Source organism: Poeciliopsis prolifica, unplaced genomic scaffold (assembly GCF_027474105.1).
Source record: "Poeciliopsis prolifica strain line A6 unplaced genomic scaffold, Auburn_PproV2 SCAFFOLD049, whole genome shotgun sequence".
Lineage (NCBI taxonomy): Eukaryota > Metazoa > Chordata > Actinopteri > Cyprinodontiformes > Poeciliidae > Poeciliopsis > Poeciliopsis prolifica.
Window position 1 is genome coordinate 825,642 of NW_026562424.1, and position 21,723 is coordinate 847,364.

Consider the following 21,723-nt stretch of genomic DNA (forward strand, 5'->3'; position numbering starts at 1 on the left):
CAAATCTAAAATTGTTTCGTGTGAAGTGGGCTTCACACGATGTTTATTTTTATTGTTTGTTCTTTGGGCCTCACAGCCAATCAGAGAACAGCAGTGAATTTTGAAACTTTCTAAACTGATTTAACTATTTAGATCAATAAAGTCTCATCACATTATGACTTCTGTTATCTCACATACAGAAAAAGCCTATTTTATTTATGAGCCAGCTACTCACACACACTGACGCTGATATGAACGATAGATTCAGAATTTGAGTCATAATATGTCATGTAGTTTTTAAAATGAAAGAAAAACATGAATAACTAGCAAAAGATTACCAACTGGTTCAGATGATCACCAGTGTCTCCTCTCCAGTGAGAATCGGACATCTTGTTTGTGTCTGCAGTATTTTTTGTTCTGCTCACCCAGAAGCTGAAGTAGTCGTCGCCCCAGGACTGGCAGTACCGCTCCACCGTGCTGGGAGTCGGGACCTGGTCCAGGTCGTGGTTCCCGCTGACGAACACGAGCGGGATGGACGGGTCCGTCCCCCTCAGAGCCTCCTTCAGGTCCCGCTCCTGGGCTTCTCTGAATTCGGTTCCTGGCGGGTAGAGAGGCGACGGCCGGCTGAATGAGTTTCACTCTAAACAGTTATTTGATCATGTTTGAGCAGAAGGAGGCGTCTGGTGAAGACGCCGTGTTGAAGTCGAGTAGGTTTTCATCTCCAACCAGGGCAGGATGATTTGGCCAAAATCACCATATAAACACTTCTAATCAGCCAATGTCAATAATCATTGATTAGTTTAGTGTTTTAAATATCTGACATGAAACCAAACTGTCAGTGTGACATTTCCTGCTTTAGTTCTCAGCAGCTATTAGGAAACAAAGTTACGTCGCTACCTGGGGTTATATTTAACACATCATCCTGTAGATGACCTTTGACCTGTTGTTCCTTTTAGACTGCATTTTAAACATGTTAGATAGTAATTTTATACATTCAATAAAGATAAAAGTGTGACCTCCCACCACGTTTACTGTTAATATTTTACATCATGTTCCAGCTGAAACTGAAAAATGGACGTGTTAAAGTTCATCTTGATCATAAACCTGAGACGACAAATGCTTCTGCATGATAAAGACATCATTACATTAAATGATAAAGTTGTTGTTTTGAGACCATTTTCACTAAAATAATCTTAAAAACAACAGAAACAGCAAACAAAATGAATTATCAGGGTCCAAAGAACCAGAGTGAATTTAAAATGATAAAGGAAGAGTTTGCTTTACTTTATGATATGATTAATGGGTTTATTGGCCTACTTGTTCACATGTGGATGAGTTCGGTGTAAACAGCTGAATCATGTGTGAAGGACATGTGCATGAAGAATCCATCAGATCCTTCCTGGTTTGTGTGTGAATTAAGCTGAAGGAGCGTTAGCAACAGCCGGGAGGCGCCAACCAGCGCTAACTAGCTTTGCATGACAATGAGGGATGAGCACAGGGCTCCTGCCTTGCTAAAGGGCCTAGGGGAAGAGCAGACGCCTGTCTTCATGCCATCTCATTGACCTGCTGGCACATCTAAAGCAGCGATCAGAGCTCCTCTGCAGGTCGGCGCACATATTAATCACAATTGGTAAATCTTCTCTGGGAAAACGGCGTATCAGAACGTCCTTGGTCTCCTGCTGGACTCCAGGCAGGTTATTCATATTCAGGCCGACCGGGTCGCTCTGCTGTTTCTGGGTCACACTGACCGGCAGGCAGCAGCACATGAACAGCAGGAGGCCCTGCAGGCTCACCAGGCTACCAGCAGCAGGCTAACACAACCAGGCTAACAGCACCAGGCTGACACCACCAGGCTAACAGCATCAGGCTAACAGCACCAGGCTAACAGCATCAGACTAACAGCATCAGACTAACAGCATCAGGCTAACAGCATCAGACTAACAGCATCAGACTAACAGCATCAGACTAACAGCATCAGACTAACAGCATCAGACTAACAGCATCAGGCTAACAGCATCAGACTAACAGCATCAGGCTACCAGCAGCAGGCTAACACAACCAGGCTAACAGCACCAGGCTGACACCACCAGGCTAACAGCATCAGGCTAACAGCACCAGGCTAACAGCATCAGACTAACAGCATCAGACTAACAGCATCAGGCTAACAGCATCAGACTAACAGCATCAGACTAACAGCATCAGACTAACAGCACCAGGCTAACAGCATCAGGCTAACAGCATCAGACTAACAGCATCAGACTAACAGCATCAGACTAACAGCATCAGACTAACAGCATCAGGCTAACAGCATCAGGCTAACAGCATCAGACTAACAGCATCAGGCTAACAGCATCAGACTAACAGCATCAGGCTAACAGCAGCAGGCTAACACAACCAGGCTAACAGCACCAGGCTGACACCACCAGGCTAACAGCATCAGGCTAACAGCACCAGGCTAACAGCACCAGGCTAACAGCATCAGACTAACAGCATCAGGCTAACAGCAGCAGGCTGACACCACCAGGCTAACAGCATCAGGCTAACAGCAGCAGGCTAACAGCACCAGGCTAACAAAACCAGGCTAACAGCACCAGGCTAATAGCATCAGGCTAACAGCACCAGGCTAACGGCTGACTGGGTCTGTTTCACCTGGCAGTGAGATGAATCACCAACCAATCTTGTCACAATAAATCAATAATGATCAATTAAAATGAGCTCAATCATTTCTATTAGTCTTTCAATCTAGACTAAAACCTGTTTAAAGTTTTTAAAGTTTCTTTTGAACCAGAATAAATAAAACCAATCTTTGTCAATGATTTTGGTGAACATATTAAATTTATTTTATCGTGTATCCCGGCGACAAGCGGCGTTTGAACCCGCAGGCCCAGTTACCGTCGGTTACCGTGGGCCGCCACACAGAAGGCAGCGCGCGCCATCCTCATTACTCGCCACGTCCGTCACGGCGCCGCTAAGCAGCCTGACGGAGGATGAGCCGGCTGACATCCCCCTTAAAGTGTTTATTTACCGTCTGGAATGGAAGCAGGAGGCTGCCTGCCGGTGACAGGAAATTGGCAAGAGTCTCTGTAGCGGAGATCTGACTTCCTGTTGCTCCTTTTAATCGCTCTCATTGTGTTCGCCCATCACCATCTCCCTCGCCCATCACCATCTCCCTCGCCCATCACCATCTCCCTCGCCCATCACCATCTCCCTCGCCCATCACCCGAACCGTCTCCCATCACCTGAACCCTCGCCCATCACCCGAACCCTCTCCCATCACCTGAACCCTCGCCCATCACCCGAACCCTCGCCCATCACCCGAACCCTCTCCCATCACCCGAACCGTCTCCCATCACCCGAACCCTCGCCCATCACCCGAACCGTCTCCCATCACCTGAACCCTCTCCCATCACCTGAACCCTCGCCCATCACCCGAACCGTCTCCCATCACCTGAACCCTCTCCCATCACCTGAACCCTCGCCCATCACCCGAACCCTCTCCCATCACCCGAACCGTCTCCCATCACCCGAACCCTCGCCCATCACCTGAACCCTCGCCCATCACCCGAACCGTCTCCCATCACCTGAACCCTCTCCCATCACCTGAACCCTCGCCCATCACCCGAACCCTCGCCCATCACCCGAACCCTCGCCCATCACCCGAACCGTCTCCCATCACCCGAACCCTCGCCCATCACCCGAACCGTCTCCCATCACCTGAACCGTCTCCCATCACCCGAACCGTCTCCCATCACCTGAACCGTCTCCCATCACCTGAACCGTCTCCCATCACCCGAACCGTCTCCCATCACCTGAACCCTCTCCCATCACCTGAACCCTCTCCCATCACCCGAACCGTCTCCCATCACCTGAACCCTCTCCCATCACCCGAACCCTCTCCCATCACCTGAACCCTCTCCCATCACCTGAACCGTCTCCCATCACCTGAACCCTCTCCCATCACCTGAACCCTCTCCCATCACCCGAACCGTCTCCCATCACCTGAACCCTCGCCCATCACCCGAACCGTCTCCTAACCCTATCGGCCCGTTAACCTGCCTTGGAGACTGACATGGGAGTCCATTCAGAAACACTTTGATCTATGCTGACCCCTGATCGGATCCTAATAGATCCCTGATCAGACTCTGATCAGCCTCTGCAGGACCCTTCAAATGTTTGATTTGTTTGTTGGTCATAAATGAATGAGCTTCTCTGATTATTATAATCGAATAATTAGCTTTAAAAAATAACACATTCTGCAGATTTTTAATTTGACCATTTAAGCTTGTTTTATATGGTACTTTAAAAAAGCAAAAGATAAAAATAAATAATTCAATTCCTTTTTCTAAATATTAAAACATTTTCTTTCCTAAAATGTAACATAGCAAAGAATAAATCGGCAGCTAAATAAATACTAAAAAACAGTTGTTGAACTTTCTTGATTCAACATTAAGTATTTTTTAACAAACTAAATAATGATTTAATAGAAGAATTTTACAGAATTCAAACCAAACGGAGCAAAAACTGAAACACAAAGTTGAACAGATTTACATCCAGAGATGCAAAATGTTTACGTTTTGTTCAGTTTTGGTTTCATTTCTGCTCATTTTCAGCAAATGCCATATTTTAGTTAAATACTCAGTTACTAAATTAGTTGATATTATTTCAGTAATTGATCAATCTGATGAATTGTTGAAGGAAAACGAAGCTCTGAACCGATCAGCTTCCTCTCCAGAGACTCTTCTCATCTCAAGGACTTCCTTCAGTCAGCCTCACTCCTCGCCGCCTCGCGTCTTCCCTCGCTAACTTTTAAAGCTGACAAATGAAGAGGATAAGGAGCGCTGGCGAGGCGCGGCGCGGCGCGGCGAGGCGAGGCACGGCGCGGCGCCGCGGGGTGAGATGGAGAGCTGATTAGATTAGAGGAACGTTCTGGACCTGACACCCGTCTAATGAGCTCCACAAAGGGTTCTGCTGCGTCTCCGGGGAACGGGGGCGCCGCGGCCCATGCGCCCGGCGCCGAGAGACGTCTCAGTCCGTCTCTCTGAAACACGCAGAGATGAATTACAGGCTGATTGGAGACTTCCCTTTCGCCGCGCCGTAACCGTGGAAACGTGTAATTGGCAGTGAGAGGCGATGATGAAGGAACCTGATGAGTGGATGAGAGGAGACCGGGTTCTGCTGGGTCCAAACTGAAGCTTCTGGTTCTTTCTGCTGCTCAGGTCATCAGCAGGACAGAATGGTTTATCATGGCCAATCGATTATTGAAATGATTCTCAACTAATTTAGTAAATTAATCCTTAACTGGAATAAACGGAATAAAAACAACACAGTCAGCAGAAATGAAGCAAAAACTGAACATTTGAATTTAAAATAAATTTATCTTCACATTTTTTATCCAATCAGTTCATCTAAAATAATCCCAAGATCAGCTCTGCTGTCCAGATGTTCAGCTCTTCTCATGCTGATGTTAGAAAATCTTTTAGCTTCTGGCCTTTATAACCTAAAATGTTACTGAATTTTAGACAATAAAATGTTGGTTTTAGTTTCTTTTAAAGGAAAAGTATTTCTAATGTTGTATAAAAAGGCTTAAAGGAAAAATCTGAAGAATGTGGCAGCTTATGTATCTGATTAAACACCAAATTAATCGATTTATTGATACTTAAAATTATTTTTAGTTGCAGCCATTGGTTTACAACCCGACCCACTCAGCTCAACCTTTAAATCACCAATACGAACCAGGACTGAGCAATAAATCGGTTTCAATTAATAAAATGTTCTGTTTCTGAAGTTGAGATTTTTAGAAGCTGGATTTTTCCCTCCAGCATTTCTAACAGTTTCTGTTTAGTTTACCTTTAAATTCAAGACATCACAGAAGGACTAACTGGAATTTTTTGTTGTTTGTAAATTCTTCATGAAAAAAGTTGGAAATCAAATTTGGTGTAAATGAAGTTGTAGCTTGTATTTTTCAGCCATCCCAGCCAGCACGCATGAGTGGGCCCCACTTGTGTTTGATGTGGGCTACATGGGTAATGAGTGGGCATGGGTTTTATCTGGGCGAACTGCATGGGACACATATGGTTAACCTAAAATGAGACCCATATGGGCTGGCCCATATGGGCTAAATGCATGGGCCCTATTCAGCAACTAGGTGGGCTATCTGGGAATGGGATAGTACTGGGCAACACTATATGGGGCCCATGTGGTTTCAGTATCATGGGCCCAACATGGGAAGCCCATGTGGGCTGACCACATTGAACCCACATGACATCAGCATGGGCTGACCATATATGGGTTAGACCTGGGTGTGGATATGTGGGCCCCAGTCCTTTTTTAAGTGGGCTATCTGGGAATGGGATAGTACTGGGCAACAGTATATGGGGCCCATGTGGTTTCAGTATCATGGGCCCAACATGGGAAGCCCATGTGGGCTGACCACATTGAACCCACATGACATCAGCATGGGCTGACCATATATGGGTTAGACCTGGGTGTGGATATGTAGGCCCCAGTCCTTTTTTAAGTGGGCTATCTGGGAATGGGATAGTACTGGGCAACAGTATGTGGGGCCCATGTGGTTCTAGTATCATGGGCCCAACATGGGAAGCCCATGTGGGCTGACCACATTGAACCCACATGACATCAGCATGGGCTGACCATATATGGGTTAGACCTGGGTGTGGATATGTAGGCCCCAGTCCTTTTTTAAGTGGGCTATCTGGGAATGGGATAGTACTGGGCAACAGTATATGGGGCCCATGTGGTTTCAGTATCATGGGCCCAACATGGGAAGCCCATGTGGGCAGACCACATTGAACCCACATGACATCAGCATGGGCTGACCATATATGGGTTAGACCTGGGTGTGGATATGTGGGCCCCAGTCCTTTTTTAAGTGGGCTATCTGGGAATGGGATAGTACTGGGCAACAGTATGTGGGGCCCATGTGGTTCTAGTATCATGGGCCCAACATGGGAAGCCCATGTGGGCTGACCACATTGAACCCACATGACATCAGCATGGGCTGACCATATATGGGTTAGACCTGGGTGTGGATATGTGGGCCCCAGTCCTTTTTTAAGTGGGCTATCTGGGAATGGGATAGTACTGGGCAACAGTATGTGGGGCCCATGTGGTTCTAGTATCATGGGCCCAACATGGGAAGCCCATGTGGGCTGACCACATTGAACCCACGTGACATCAGCATGGGCTGACCATATATGGGTTAGACCTGGGTGTGGATATGTGGGCCCCAGTCCTGTTTTAAGTGGGCTATCTGGGAATGGGATAGTACTGGGCAACAGTATGTGGGGCCCATGTGGTTCTAGTATCATGGGCCCAACATGGGAAGCCCATGTGGGCTGACCACATTGAACCCACATGACATCAGCATGGGCTGACCATATATGGGTTAGACCTGGGTGTGGATATGTAGGCCCCAGTCCTTTTTTAAGTGGGCTATCTGGGAATGGGATAGTACTGGGCAACAGTATATGGGGGCCATGTGGTTTCAGTATCATGGGCCCAACATGGGAAGCCCATGTGGGCAGACCACATTGAACCCACATGACATCAGCATGGGCTGACCATGCTGATGTGGGCTATCTGGGAATGGGATAGTACTGGGCAACAGTATATGGGGGCCATGTGGTTTCAGTATCATGGGCCCAACATGGGAAGCCCATGTGGGCAGACCACATTGAACCCACATGACATCAGCATGGGCTGACCATATATGGGTTAGACCTGGGTGTGGATATGTGGGCCCCAGTCCTTTTTTAAGTGGGCTATCTGGGAATGGGATAGTACTGGGCAACAGTATGTGGGGCCCATGTGGTTCTAGTATCATGGGCCCAACATGGGAAGCCCATGTGGGCTGACCACATTGAACCCACATGACATCAACATGGGCTGACCATATATGGGTTAGACCTGGGTGTGGATATGTAGGCCCCAGTCCTTTTTTAAGTGGGCTATCTGGGAATGGGATAGTACTGGGCAACAGTATATGGGGCCCATGTGGTTTCAGTATCATGGGCCCAACATGGGAAGCCCATGTGGGCAGACCACATTGAACCCACATGACATCAGCATGGGCTGACCATTTATGGGTTAGACCTGGGTGTGGATATGTAGGCCCCAGTCCTTTTTTAAGTGGGCTAACTGGGAATGGGATAGAACTGGGCAAAACTATGTGGGGCCCATGTGGTTTCAGTATCATGGGCCCAACATGGGGAGACCATGTGGGCTGACCACACTGAACCCACATGACATCAGCATGGGCTGACCATATATGGGTTAGACCTGGTGTGGATATGTAGGCCCCAGTCCTTTTTTAAGTGGGCTATCTGGGAATGGGATAGTACTGGGCAACAGTATATGGGGCCCATGTGGTTTCAGTATCATGGGCCCAACATGGGAAGCCCATGTGGGCAGACCACATTGAACCCACATGACATCAGCATGCGCTGACCATATATGGGTTAGACCTGGGTGTGGATATGTGGGCCCCAGTCCTTTTTTAAGTGGGCTATCTGGGAATGGGATAGTACTGGGCAACAGTATATGGGGCCCATGTGGTTTCAGTATCATGGGCCCAACATGGGAAGCCCATGTGGGCAGACCACATTGAACCCACATGACATCAGCATGCGCTGACCATATATGGGTTAGACCTGGGTGTGGATATGTGGGCCCCAGTCCTTTTTTAAGTGGGCTATCTGGGAATGGGATAGTACTGGGCAACAGTATGTGGGGCCCATGTGGTTCTAGTATCATGGGCCCAACATGGGAAGCCCATGTGGGCAGACCACATTGAACCCACATGACATCAGCATGCGCTGACCATATATGGGTTAGACCTGGGTGTGGATATGTGGGCCCCAGTCCTTTTTTAAGTGGGCTATCTGGGAATGGGATAGTACTGGGCAACAGTATGTGGGGCCCATGTGGTTCTAGTATCATGGGCCCAACATGGGAAGCCCATGTGGGCTGACCACATTGAACCCACATGACATCAGCATGGGCTGACCATATATGGGTTAGACCTGGGTGTGGATATGTGGGCCCCAGTCCTTTTTTAAGTGGGCTATCTGGGAATGGGATAGTACTGGGCAACAGTATGTGGGGCCCATGTGGTTCTAGTATCATGGGCCCAACATGGGAAGCCCATGTGGGCTGACCACATTGAACCCACATGACATCAACATGGGCTGACCATATATGGGTTAGACCTGGGTGTGGATATGTGGGCCCCAGTCCTTTTTTAAGTGGGCTATCTGGGAATGGGATAGTACTGGGCAACAGTATATGGGGCCCATGTGGTTTCAGTATCATGGGCCCAACATGGGAAGCCCATGTGGGCAGACCACATTGAACCCACATGACATCAGCATGGGCTGACCATTTATGGGTTAGACCTGGGTGTGGATATGTAGGCCCCAGTCCTTTTTTAAGTGGGCTAACTGGGAATGGGATAGAACTGGGCAAAACTATGTGGGGCCCATGTGGTTTCAGTATCATGGGCCCAACATGGGGAGACCATGTGGGCTGACCACACTGAACCCACATGACATCAGCATGGGCTGACCATATATGGGTTAGACCTGGGTGTGGATATGTAGGCCCCAGTCCTTTTTTAAGTGGGCTATCTGGGAATGGGATAGTACTGGGCAACAGTATATGGGGCCCATGTGGTTTCAGTATCATGGGCCCAACATGGGAAGCCCATGTGGGCAGACCACATTGAACCCACATGACATCAGCATGCGCTGACCATATATGGGTTAGACCTGGGTGTGGATATGTGGGCCCCAGTCCTTTTTTAAGTGGGCTATCTGGGAATGGGATAGTACTGGGCAACAGTATATGGGGCCCATGTGGTTTCAGTATCATGGGCCCAACATGGGAAGCCCATGTGGGCAGACCACATTGAACCCACATGACATCAGCATGGGCTGACCATATATGGGTTAGACCTGGGTGTGGATATGTAGACCCCAGTCCTTTTTTAAGTGGGCTAAATGAGACAAAATTGTAGAACAATGTACAGGGGTTGGACAATGAAACTGAAACACCTCTCATTTTAGTGTGGGAGGTTTCATGCCTGAATTGGACTAGCCTGGTGGCCAATCTTCATGAATTGCACATTGCAACAGTAAGAGCAGAGTGTGAAGGTCCAATTAGCAGGGTAAGAGCACAGTTTTGCTCAAAATATTGCAATGCACATAACATTATTTGGGACATACTGGAGTTCAAAAGAGGGCAAATTGTTCACCAAGACAGCAAGTCTTTGTGATTATCAAGAGCCACAGTATCCAGGGTAATGTCAGCATACCACCAAGAATGACGAACCACATCTAACAGGATTAACTGTGGATGCAAGATGAAGCTGTCTTAAAGAGATGTTTGGGTGCTAACCTGGATTGTATCCCAAAAACATAAAACCACGGTGCCCAAATCATGGTAGAATTAAATGTGCACCTCAACTCTCCTGTTTCCACCAAAACTGTCCGTCGGGAGCTCCACATGGTCAATATACACAGCCGGGCTGCTATAGCCAAACTTTTGGTCACTCGTATCAATGCCAAACGTCGGTTTCAATGGTGCAAGGAGCGAAAATCTTGTGCTGTGGACAATGTGAAACATGTATTGTTCTCTGATGAGTCTACCTTTACTGTTTTCCCCACATCCGGGAGAGTTACGGTGTGGAGAAGCCCCAAAGATGCATTCCAGCCAGAGTGTTGTATGCCAGAGTGAAGCATGGGGGTGGATCATTGATGGTGTGGGCTGCCATATCATGGCATTCCCTTGGCCCCATACTTGTCCAAGACGAATTGATGCTGTATTGGCCTCAAAAGGAGGCCCTACACCACGCTAATAAGTTATTGTGGTCTAAAACCAGGTGTTTCAGTTTCATTGTCCAACCCCTGTAGTTAACCTGTCACTTTCAAAATTTTGACTGTATGTCAAAGCAAAAGCTGCAAGAGCAAGATTCTCAAAACTTGGAAAGAATTACCCGAGATGTCAGCTTTATAGTCTTTGCCAAGGCAATTGTTACTCAGCTGGCCTCTAATGGAGTTGATGTAAGGTAAATTGTAGAATTTAATTTTTTCCTTGTAGGAAACCTCGACGATAGTAAAGGTTGGTGACCTTGACCATTGTCGAGGTCTCCAGGACGAAGGTGACCTCGTCTTGGAGATCACCCAAGGATATATTTTGCTGATAGAACAGAACATCCATGTCTTCCTAATGTTTGAACCTAAAACATGTTCACTGTGTGATATCTATGCCTGGCTCATTTACAAACAATAGGCTTCCAGAGGACCAGGATATTAAAACATTAAAAATAATTCTACAATGCTTTATTTTTTTAAACCAGTTCAGTATTGCTCTAGCCACACTTTGAACCCTTAACATTTTTTCATGTTATTATTTTATGCTAGAACAGTCCAGTCCAGTCTCCAAGCCAGTACGCATGAGTGGGCCCCCCTTGGGTTTGTAGTAGGCCATATGGGTAATGAGTGGTCATGGGTTTTATCTGGGCAAACCTCATGGGACACATATGGTTAACTAAAATGGGACCCCTATGGGCTGGCCCATTTGGGCTAAATGTATGGGCCCTATTCAGCAACAATGTGGGCTAACTGGAAATGGGACAGAAATGGGCAACACTATTTGGGGCCCATGTGGTTTCAGTATCATGGGCCCCACATGAGAAGCCCAATGTGGGCTGTCCACATTAAACTAACATGACATGAGCATGGGCTAACCATACATGGGTTGGACCTGGGCAGGAAAATGTAGCCCCTAGTACTTTTTTTCATGGTCTAAATGGGACAAAATTGTAGAACATTTTAATCGACAATGTGGTTACCCTGTCACTTTCAAACTTTTCACTGTATGTCAAAGCAAAAGCCAGTTCAGTATTGCTCTTGCTACACTTTGAACCCCTAACTTTTTTTTCATTTTATTATTGCAGTCTGAATGTCTTAAAACATTTTTTTGAAATAATCTGTTTGAAATATATACGTAAACTCATATTCTGGTGCTTACTCAAAATTAAGCACAGAGTGGTCATGGTTGAGCTTTAGTCCTTGTTTTATTTTTAATAATAATAACTTTTTATTTTATTTTTATTATTATTTTTTATCAATTGGATGTTTAGACATCCATAGAGTTTACTGCAGCCTGTTCGCAGCAAGATTTAAATTTTTATTTGGACAAATAGTTCAGATCAGACCATTGTGAAAAATATCACAAAATGTTTAGAAAATAAACAAACTCATTAGCAAGTGAGAGACAAGAGTAAAATTTTGAGCATCTGTTTTTTCATATATTTGCAAACATTTTCCAAGTCATCAGTATAAATAAAAATAAAAAATAAAAAAACGTAACATTTCTGTTAATGATTCATTTGGTTCCAATTACCTTTTTGTTCATTGTTTGCTCTGAGGCACCGTTGCCAATAAAGGTTGGTGAATTGAAGTACCGGTAGGCACTTTACACATCCACTGAAGAAAATAGTTCCAAAACATATTTGAATAAGGAGGACAACGAAATGTATTTATTTACATTGAGAACTTTTGCTACATCGGTTTTACATTTGTTAAACCGATGTAGCACTCTCAAAAATTAATCTTGTGTTTCTTGGAAAACGTAAAATGACCCGCGGATGGATATGCGGTTTCAAAATCAAGCCTGTTCTCTTCATCAGTCCGTTGGCGCGGAGTCTGCCTGTTGGCTGATCTACGAAAGAATCTGTAAGTACATTTCTTCTGTTTTACCTAGTACCAAATTTTAGGGAGAGATTTTAAATCGCTTGTTAAAAAAATTGTTGCTCGTAACAAATCGGACGACAGTATCCCAAAAGAGACTTAATTGTTATTGTTATTTTTGCTTTTCTTTAGGGTGATACTTTTTCTGATATTGCTAACACACACAGCTACACACAATAAGCAGATTTTAGTGCAGACCGATTTCAAACGCAGCGTTGTGGGCCAAACCATTTTCAAATACCGCCGCCATTCTATTTGTTGAGCTGCCATTGGTTCATTTGAGCGCCAACGAGGCAGAATGAAATCGGTTCACTGAAGAATCTATGTTGCTAGCAGAGGTTGTTACAAAGTGTCTGGACACAATAAAACCATTTGTATGATTTAAAAAGAGTAACTATTGTGCTTTCATTCTATGTACTTGGGCTTTTAATAATCTTTCTCAGTCACATCAGCATGCATGGGTGGGTCTCATGTATGGATTCAGGCTGGTTTGGCTGGGACCCATGCAAGATTATTATTGTCGTTTTTTTCAATAAAACTGCATTGAATCGTTTAGCTTTGGGCTATATAGGTAATGATAAGAGGGCATGGGTTTTATCTGGGCCAACTGCGTGAGGCTCAAAAGGTTAACCGAAATGGGACTCATATTGTTGGCTCAATTGGGTTAAATGTATGGGCCCAATTCAGCATTAACGTGGGCTAACCGGGCATGGGACAGAAATGGGAACACTATATGGGGCCCATGTGGTTTCAGTATATTGGGCCTAAAAGGTTTTTTGTAAATAGGATGAAGGCATTGTAGTTCATATTTTTAAATTCTTTTTTTAATTGTTGTGTGACACTTTAAAGCGTTTTGTTATGTCATAGTTTATTTCAATCTGCCGCTATTGTGTTGGTCTAGAGTAGTCATCAGTGTCAGGGTTCCTGTGTGAGAGTGTGTGTATGTGAGTGTCGCATCTTATTTCAGCGAGGATCTTTGTGAGGAGCCCGTGGAGCTTGGCACAGGTGGAGGAGCAGCAGAATCTTCAGTCTACGCTAGATTGACTGAAGATTCTACTGGTGTATGCTAGATGGTTGCATACACCGGTAGTCACTCTGGCCTCTCCTGTTGTGAACAGTTTTCTGAGAACGTTTCTGTGTCTACTAGAAGTCACCTGGTCTCTGTGTTTGTTCGATCCTAGGGGTTTTGTCGCCTCATTCGAGAACTCACCAGTGAATACCTGCCTGCTCGCTCCGCCGATTCCACTGCCTCCACTCCACCCTTCGAGCTTCCAGCTCTCTTCCATTCCACCTCGCATTTACCTTCGGAACCGCTGCACACCCTCTCTCAGGAACCTGGCATCTCACACCCACGCCTCGAAAGACCCGCACCGAAGTAAGCCTGTTCCTGTTTCCCCTCCGATCACTCATTCTAAGCCCGTCATAACTAAGTTCTCGTTTCAGGCCAACCTGGTCGAGTGGTCCTCACCCTTCCGCTGATGTCCGGAAATAGATTTTATTTTGTCCTGTTGTAAATAAATCACTCACTCATCCCTATCCAACGTGTGGTTACTGCATGTGGGTCCGTAAATTGAAACCCATCATGTCAATCAGTGGCCAAGCCTGAAACAAATATTGAAAGATGAAGAAATTCTTTTTGATATTTTTGCAATATTTAGCTAGCAGTTATGTGAAATGTACTTATATTTAATTGTAGCTCTAATTTTTTATATGTGAAATGTTTAGGCTTTATTAGTTACATTTATAGTGATTTTCTAAACTTCTCTTAAGAGTAATACTACTGTCTTAGTCCTGTCACGTTAACAAAGAAATTAGGATAATTGCAAAACTGTTCAGTGTTTACAATATAAGGCTTCAGTAGTTAATCTATACAAAGGCTGTTTTGCCTTAATTTTTTTATTTTTTTGAAAAGTCTAAATGTTATATTGCACTAATAAAATATATATTTTTGCAGGCTTCAAGAGGATCAGCGTGTGAAGATCACTTTATAATGATTTGAAAAAGGTAGATTAATATGTTAGTGAAATTAAGCACATAAGAGTGATATAATGACAAACTGATGAACAAAAACAAAATGTTGTCCTGTTATTGTCATTGTACTTAAGGTTGCCATGGCTACAGAAATTGGAGGAGCATCCTTAGATGACACAATACAACCAGCTGTGCGATTCCTCATGTCCCATGAACTGGAAGTCCAGTTCAACCTTTTTGGCCAACATTGGAAACAAGCTCTTGGACCTGCGTCTCTTTGATGTTTTGTATGGTAAATATCAGTTTTATTGTCAGAGTAACTTTTTTTTTCACTTTTCTTTTCTTAAACATATGTTAATTTATTTTGGTTGTTTTAGCTTTTGTTTGTTATTTTTAGTAATGTTTTTAGGTTAAAAATTGAGTCTTCAATTTTTGGTTTTATTTGAACAGTATTCTTTCACTGTTGTTAAGAACTTAAAAATTTGAAGGTAATATTGTTTGCATTTCAAACAATATTAAAATAACCACAAAACCACGATAGAACCTAGTAGTTGATTATATAGATGGATATATTTTAAATTTACAGTAAGAATATAGTTTCTGTACATAATAATGATGACTCAAGAGTCCTTTGATTATGGCATATCTCTGCAAGCATTTTTGCCCCATGAAGGGGAGATGCAAATCTCATGAATGTTACATTGTGCTAAAATGAAACACTAATACAATTTCTACCTTTGCTTGTTATTTCAGGGGACTTAAAAGAAATTATCCATCTACAGAATCACACAAGCATACAGCAAAGACTCTCAAAGTGGTTTACTGGAGCCCGAGTGGAAGTGGAAATAGACTAGAGAGACTGCCAGTTCAAACTCAGGTTGGGAGGTCTTTCAAGATGGACAGTTTCAGTAAAGTATGAGAGATTTCAAATTTAAGCATGCATATGGCATGTAGGTTATTTTTAAAAATGTTTAACAAAAATGTATTGTGAAAGATCTATATAGGTGTGTATATTCACATTGTGTATCAATGTGAATATACGTGTATAAAGTTATATAGATAGTATTTAGATGTATACATTTATAGACCTGTAGGAAAATATGTAGGTGTCTTTATTTGTGTGCATCTATAGATATATATTTATAGATCTGTTTATAAGTTTGTTATAGTAAACTAGCTTCTGTTATTTTCAAAGATGTCGTGAATAATTGCAGATTTCTTTTTGTGGCACCATTCCCTGAGTATTAATGAAGTTCTAATAATTGCTGTAGTGAGGTAAAAAATAACTCCTGACAATATTTTAAATTACTAAATAAAAGCCTTGAGCAAAATAAATTTTTCATCTCTTTTTTTTTTTTTTATTTGAACACGTTTTAAGCTGGACTTTGGATTGTTGATCAAGATTGCATATCTATGAATGTAATTCACATCCAGGTTAGATGAGAATTGTTCCTACAGGATTAAGGCATCTGGGACCCACTGAAAACCCAGTCAGCACCCATTGAAATACTTGGGCAAACCCATGTGGGGCCACCATGGAAACCGTGGACAAACCCACTTGTTACCCATATTCTAGCCCAGTTCAGACCCAATTGGGACCCAGGTAAATATTCCTGACAGCACCCTAGTGGGCCACAGATGAGCCTCATGTAAGTTAACCATGTGGGACCCACTGAAAACCCAGTCAGCACCCATTAAAATCTACTTGGGCAAACCCATGTGGGGCCACCATGGAAACCGTGGACAAACCCACTTGGTACCCATATTCTAGCCCAGTTCAGACCCAATTGGGACCCAGGTAAATATTCCTGACAGCACCCTAGTGGGCCACAGATGGGCCTCATGTGAGTTAACCACATGGGCCCCACTGAAAACCCAGTTAGCACCCATAAAAATTTACTTGGGCAAACCCATGTGGGGCCACCATGGAAACCGTGGACAAACCCACTTGTTACCCATATTCTAGCCCAGTTCAGACCCAATTGGGACCCACGTAAATATCCTTGACAGCACCCTAGTGGGCCACAGATGGGCCTCATGTGAGTTAACCATGTGGGACCCACTGAAAACCCAGTCAGCACCCATTAAAATCTACTTGGGCAAACCCATGTGGGGCCACCATGGAAACCGTGGACAAACCCTTTTGGGACCCATATTGCCTGCCCACTTATATCCCATATGGGGCCCACCTAGGTGTGCTGGCTGGGATATTGGCCGTTCTGGATTAGAGACTGGAAGCCGTGCAGACCGACTGAAACCAATCTGAGTAAAATGCGAATCCAAGAGAAGAGACGTTAGATTTAAGCGGACCGGCTCTTTGGGTCGGAGGAGCTGCAGATGCTCAGTCAGCACCGCTTGCTGATATCAAGTATTTCAGCCTGAAGTTCCCCTGAAGCTCACAGCGTATCGTGACCTCGCTACACTGCATCAAACCTCAATGAATAAACAGTTCAAAACCACTGAACAAGCAGATCTGGTCACCAAGACAGAATGGATGGAACCAGAGCTGTCCACTCATTGATGTTATTTCTGACATCGGCAGGAACAACACAGACAGATGAAATCCCTGGACTGATTATGGCTGAACATATTCAGCGGCTGCAGCCGAGCGCGGCGGGAAGGTTCGACGTTTCCATCGGTAAATATCAGCTGCAGCCAGGCGGGAAAACGGGCCGAGCAGAGCAATGTTACACAAAGAAACACTGCATGTAGCTTTAATAAAAATAGGATTTCACATATTTACTAAAACTGTTTGATTTTATAACACGATGGAAAGAAACAAATGAATTTCAGATTGTCATTGTAAAATTTGATAAATGTGACACATAATTGCTGGGCTGTGATTGGTCATTAAACACAAATAGCTGAAGTGGCCTAGTTAAAGCCTCCTACCCGGCATGGCGTGGACCAGGTCCCCACACAGCACCATGAAGCGGGGCCGGGGCTGCAGCTGGTTGACCCCCGCCACCGCCTGCTTGGTGAGCGCCACTTCCTCCTCCCACTCGTCCCCGCCGCCCACCGCGTCGCCGATCCGCCACGACTTCATCAGGCCCAGCTGGGGGTCCGCAGCCTGGACGAAGCAGAACGGCCCGGTCCACTGCCGCTCCGCCTCTGGGAACACAGCGGGTCAGAACCCAGGAGCCAGTAGAGTACATCTTATTTGAGCTTCGATTTCTGACCTTTACAGTTTTGCTGCTTTATTTCCATTTTGTCTCATTTATATTTTAAATTATTTGTTCTTTTGATCTTGTAATTATTTTAGGTTTTGTTTTCATAGATTAAACTTTGAAGTTGTCCGTGTTTTGGTGGACTGGCACCAACAGGTGGTTAGTTTAACAGATCTTCTCTCCAGAAACATTAAACTCCTGGTTCTGTTTCAACATGTCAGTTGATAAGATGGTTTTCTGGATAATCTGTTCCACGACTATCTTGTGTAATCTGTTACTGTGTGACCATAAAAATTGCACAACAGATAAATTCACATAAATGACGTGCAAATTCTAGTGCTAAATAACCAACCAGGAGTTGCGTGTCTGGTAATCTATGCAGTAAACACTAAACCTGTCACTCCACAGCATCTTGTGGAGCGACAGGTTCCTGTAGAGGTCAGAGGTCAGGGCAGAGAGTTTTGGTCGCAGTTGAACATGCATCTGTTTGTTTACAAACATTCTCTTCGTTACGTCCGAGTTCATAAAGCCGTCAGTGAAAACGAGCTCAGCTTGTGTTTGTTCTTTCAATCACACCTGAGGAGCGTTTTAGTGAAAAGTTTTAGTGCCCAGCTAAAAACATCTCTGCATTTCTCTGCAGTGTGCATGAGAAACATATTGAAAGTATTAGCTCCATAAATAGATATTTAAGAACTCTTTAAAACACATTTATACTCTATTAATATTCCTTTTTCACTAAATACATAATTAATGATGAAACTTAAAGCACATCTAAATATTGAGTTATTGCCCAACACTCTGCAGGTGAGTGTTCTACAGGTGAGTGTTCTACAGGTGAGTGTTCTACAGGTGAGTGTTCTGCAGGTGAGTGTTCTGCAGGTGAGTGTTCTGCAGGTGAGTGTTCTGCAGGTGAGTGTTCTGCAGGTGAGTGTTCTACAGGTGAGTGTTCTACAGGTGAGTGTTCTGCAGGTGAGTGTTCTACAGGTGAGTCTACAGGTGAGTGTTCTACAGGTGAGTGTTCTGCAGGTGAGTGTTCTGCAGGTGAGTGTTCTGCAGGTGAGTGTTCTGCAGGTGAGTGTTCTGCAGGTGAGTGTTCTGCAGGTGAGTGTTCTACAGGTGAGTGTTCTGCAGGTGAGTGTTGAGTCGTTACTCAACATGCTACATGTCTGGACTTGTGTCTCTGGGTATTGAGAAAACCTGTAGTGACGTTTAAATTGTGTCATTAAACATAAATCAATACTTATTAATCCCAAAGGGAAATTAAATGTTGTAATTCATTAATATTAAATATTCACCTCTAAAACTGGAAACGTGTATAAAATATAACAGTTGAATAAATTAACGTCTGTAATAAAAGCTACATAGAGCGTTACCATGACAACAGTGACGAAAAGTTTGGAAGAAACAGACGGTTAGCTAGCGACCGGACCGGCTAACCCGACCGGACCGGACCGGCTAACCCGACCGGACCGGACCGGCTAACCCGACCGGACCGGACCGGCTAACCCGACCGGACCGGCGGGGGCTAACTGACCGGACCGGCTAACCCGACCGGACCGGCGGGGGCTAACTGACCGGACCGGCTAACCCGACCGGACCGGCGGGGGTTACCTTCACTCAGTCCGCTGAAAGTCCGATGTTTGGCTCGGAGGAACATTTCTTCTGTGTCCGCCATGTTCCCGGCTGGTGCCGCTGCTGTCCCAGAACACTAAACAACTACCGCCGAACTTCCAGAACTGCCCGTCCGCCTGACTCCGATCCAGACTCCGGTCCAGACTCCGGTCCAGACTCCGGTCCAGACCCGTTTCAGCTGCTGCGCTGCTTCTTCCGCCTGACTGCTGGGAACCGGCCGCTTATCGGGGTTCGATTACACAACCTGGCGAGGAGGCTGGGACTGCTGCGGCTGTCAGCTGGCCGGAACAGGAAGGCGCGTTGTTTTCTTTAAAACACTATTTAGAAAAAAACAGACAATTCTGACTTTAATCCATTTCAGCTATGAAAGAACAAAATAAAAGCCCAACAGGAAGTCACCTTTTAAACTTTCAACGTTAGAATGACGAGATTCAGTCATGATTAAAAGATACCAGAGAAAAGTTTAGTTTTGTACTTTCAAAATTTAAATGACTTTTAAAGTCAAAACTTCATATTTCATGATTTTGACTTTAAATCTCAAAACTATGACTTATCTCAAAATTATTAATCACATTATAACCCTATGTATGAAAATTAGGACATTTTACCTCATAATTAAAAATTCAAAAGTTGAAATAATTACTTAAAAAGTCAAAATTATGACTTTGTATTTCATTCGTATCACCAAATCTCAGAATTATGACTATCACACTTGTGACTTCGAAGTGAAAATTATTCATGCGAAAGTCAAAATTGACTTTGGAGATAGAACTATGCCTTTAAAACTCGAAATTATTACTATCTTTGGATTTTTTTTTCTTTCATGGCAGAAAAGGGTTTCCATATGTAACGGGTATTAAGATGAAATTCTTGCTAAAATGTTTTGTAATTACCATGTGATGAATGGTTTTTGGCGCCCCCTACTGGTTGTCTATAAATACAAAGCTAAACCGTAAATTCCACGCAGTCTGTTGAGCGCTCTACTGTGGTAAGTCACCAAATCCAGTTCTTTTTTGAGCAGTCATAGTAGGTGTGCTCAAAGACTGACGTGGAGTTTTATTGCAGTATGCGGAGAGCTGATGGACCAGCAGTGGAGCTCACTGTACTAATTTGTGTTGACCATTTATTACAGGTAATTATATTATATTATTTATTAGTAAATTATTTTGTCAGTTATGTTTGTCAGTTTTTCTTCAGTTGAGTTGTCGGTTTGCTGTATTTACCAGCTTGTCAGTTTGTTTGTTCCCTGTTTCAGTTAGAAGTTACTGTTAATTAGTTTATTAGTTAAATTTGATTGTTGTCTGTCTATTTTTTTTGTTTGTTTTTTTTTCTTTATTTATAGGAAATAGACCAGATTGTGTTAAATTAATTTTAAAGAAGTATTAATAATCAAATATCACTATACGATCATTTGTTAGAAAAATATGTTGTGAAGCCAGATTGTAATGATAGTTTGTGAGGCAGTCTGTTGAGCGCTCTACTATGTATGCTGAGAGCTGATGGACCAGTAGTGGAGCTCACTGTACTAATTTGTGTTGACCATTTATTACAGTTATTACAGAAAATTCAACCAACTGGCCTCCTCTGTGTGTATGACGGGACGGGCATAAAAGGGGAAGCTGTTACACATAAAATATGGACTTTAATTAGCCATATTCATCTTTAGTGCATTAGAGCATTTGTGAGGTCAGACACTGATGTTGGACTCTGGGTCCAGGTTCTGCAGGTTATCGTCCAGGTGAAGCAGTCCAATCGGACGAGACGGTTCCTGTTCTGTTTCTCTCATCCAGCATGTTGACTGAAACGGACCAGAACGACATTTAAATGATGGGAGCCGTTACTCTGTTCAAATGATTCCAGAAAGTAAAAATGATTCAGACATCCTCAGTAAAACCCAGTGAAGCATCAAGGGAGAAGGTTTTTCTGAATGAAGAGTATGTTTCATCTTGTTGGACCAAAGGCTGAAATGTTATGAATGATATTTGTGAAATACGTTTAATATTTACTGGAGCTCAGCTAATAATCTGTTCAGAGCAAATCCGAAACTGACCTTCAGACCTTAATCCATCTTTTAGAAAAATATCTTGTCTGCTTTTCTCTGCATATTTCAAGAAGAAATAAATATGAAAGAAATCAAATGTATAACATTTCAAAGAAGCATTTTTACAAGTATTTACAAATTAAACATTTTCTTATGTCTAAAC

The 21,723-nt window shown here is 43.9% G+C and overlaps 1 protein-coding gene and 1 long non-coding RNA gene across 3 annotated transcripts in view; one reads left to right on the forward strand and one right to left on the reverse strand.

Annotated features, from left to right (window-relative positions):
• cpped1 (calcineurin-like phosphoesterase domain containing 1) overlaps positions 1 to 21,723 on the reverse strand; it is a 45,536-nt gene that overhangs the window by 7,241 nt on the left and 16,572 nt on the right. The window contains exons 3-5 of the mRNA XM_055057750.1: positions 19,499 to 19,836; positions 17,613 to 17,831; positions 405 to 577 (exon numbers count right to left, since the gene is read on the reverse strand). Of these exons, the coding sequence (XP_054913725.1) occupies positions 405 to 577; positions 17,613 to 17,831; positions 19,499 to 19,562 (456 nt within the window). The 5' untranslated portion in view covers positions 19,563 to 19,836. The remainder of the gene's footprint in view (positions 1 to 404; positions 578 to 17,612; positions 17,832 to 19,498; positions 19,837 to 21,723) is intronic.
• LOC129377653 (uncharacterized) lies at positions 14,041 to 15,531 on the forward strand. 2 transcript variants are annotated; one of them, XR_008607953.1, is made up of 4 exons: positions 14,041 to 14,124; positions 14,704 to 14,753; positions 14,855 to 15,012; positions 15,474 to 15,531. It is a non-coding gene; the product is annotated as an uncharacterized LOC129377653 (long non-coding RNA). The 2 variants fall into 2 exon arrangements; XR_008607952.1 differs by lacking the exon at positions 14,041 to 14,124 and having other exon boundaries at positions 14,482 to 14,753.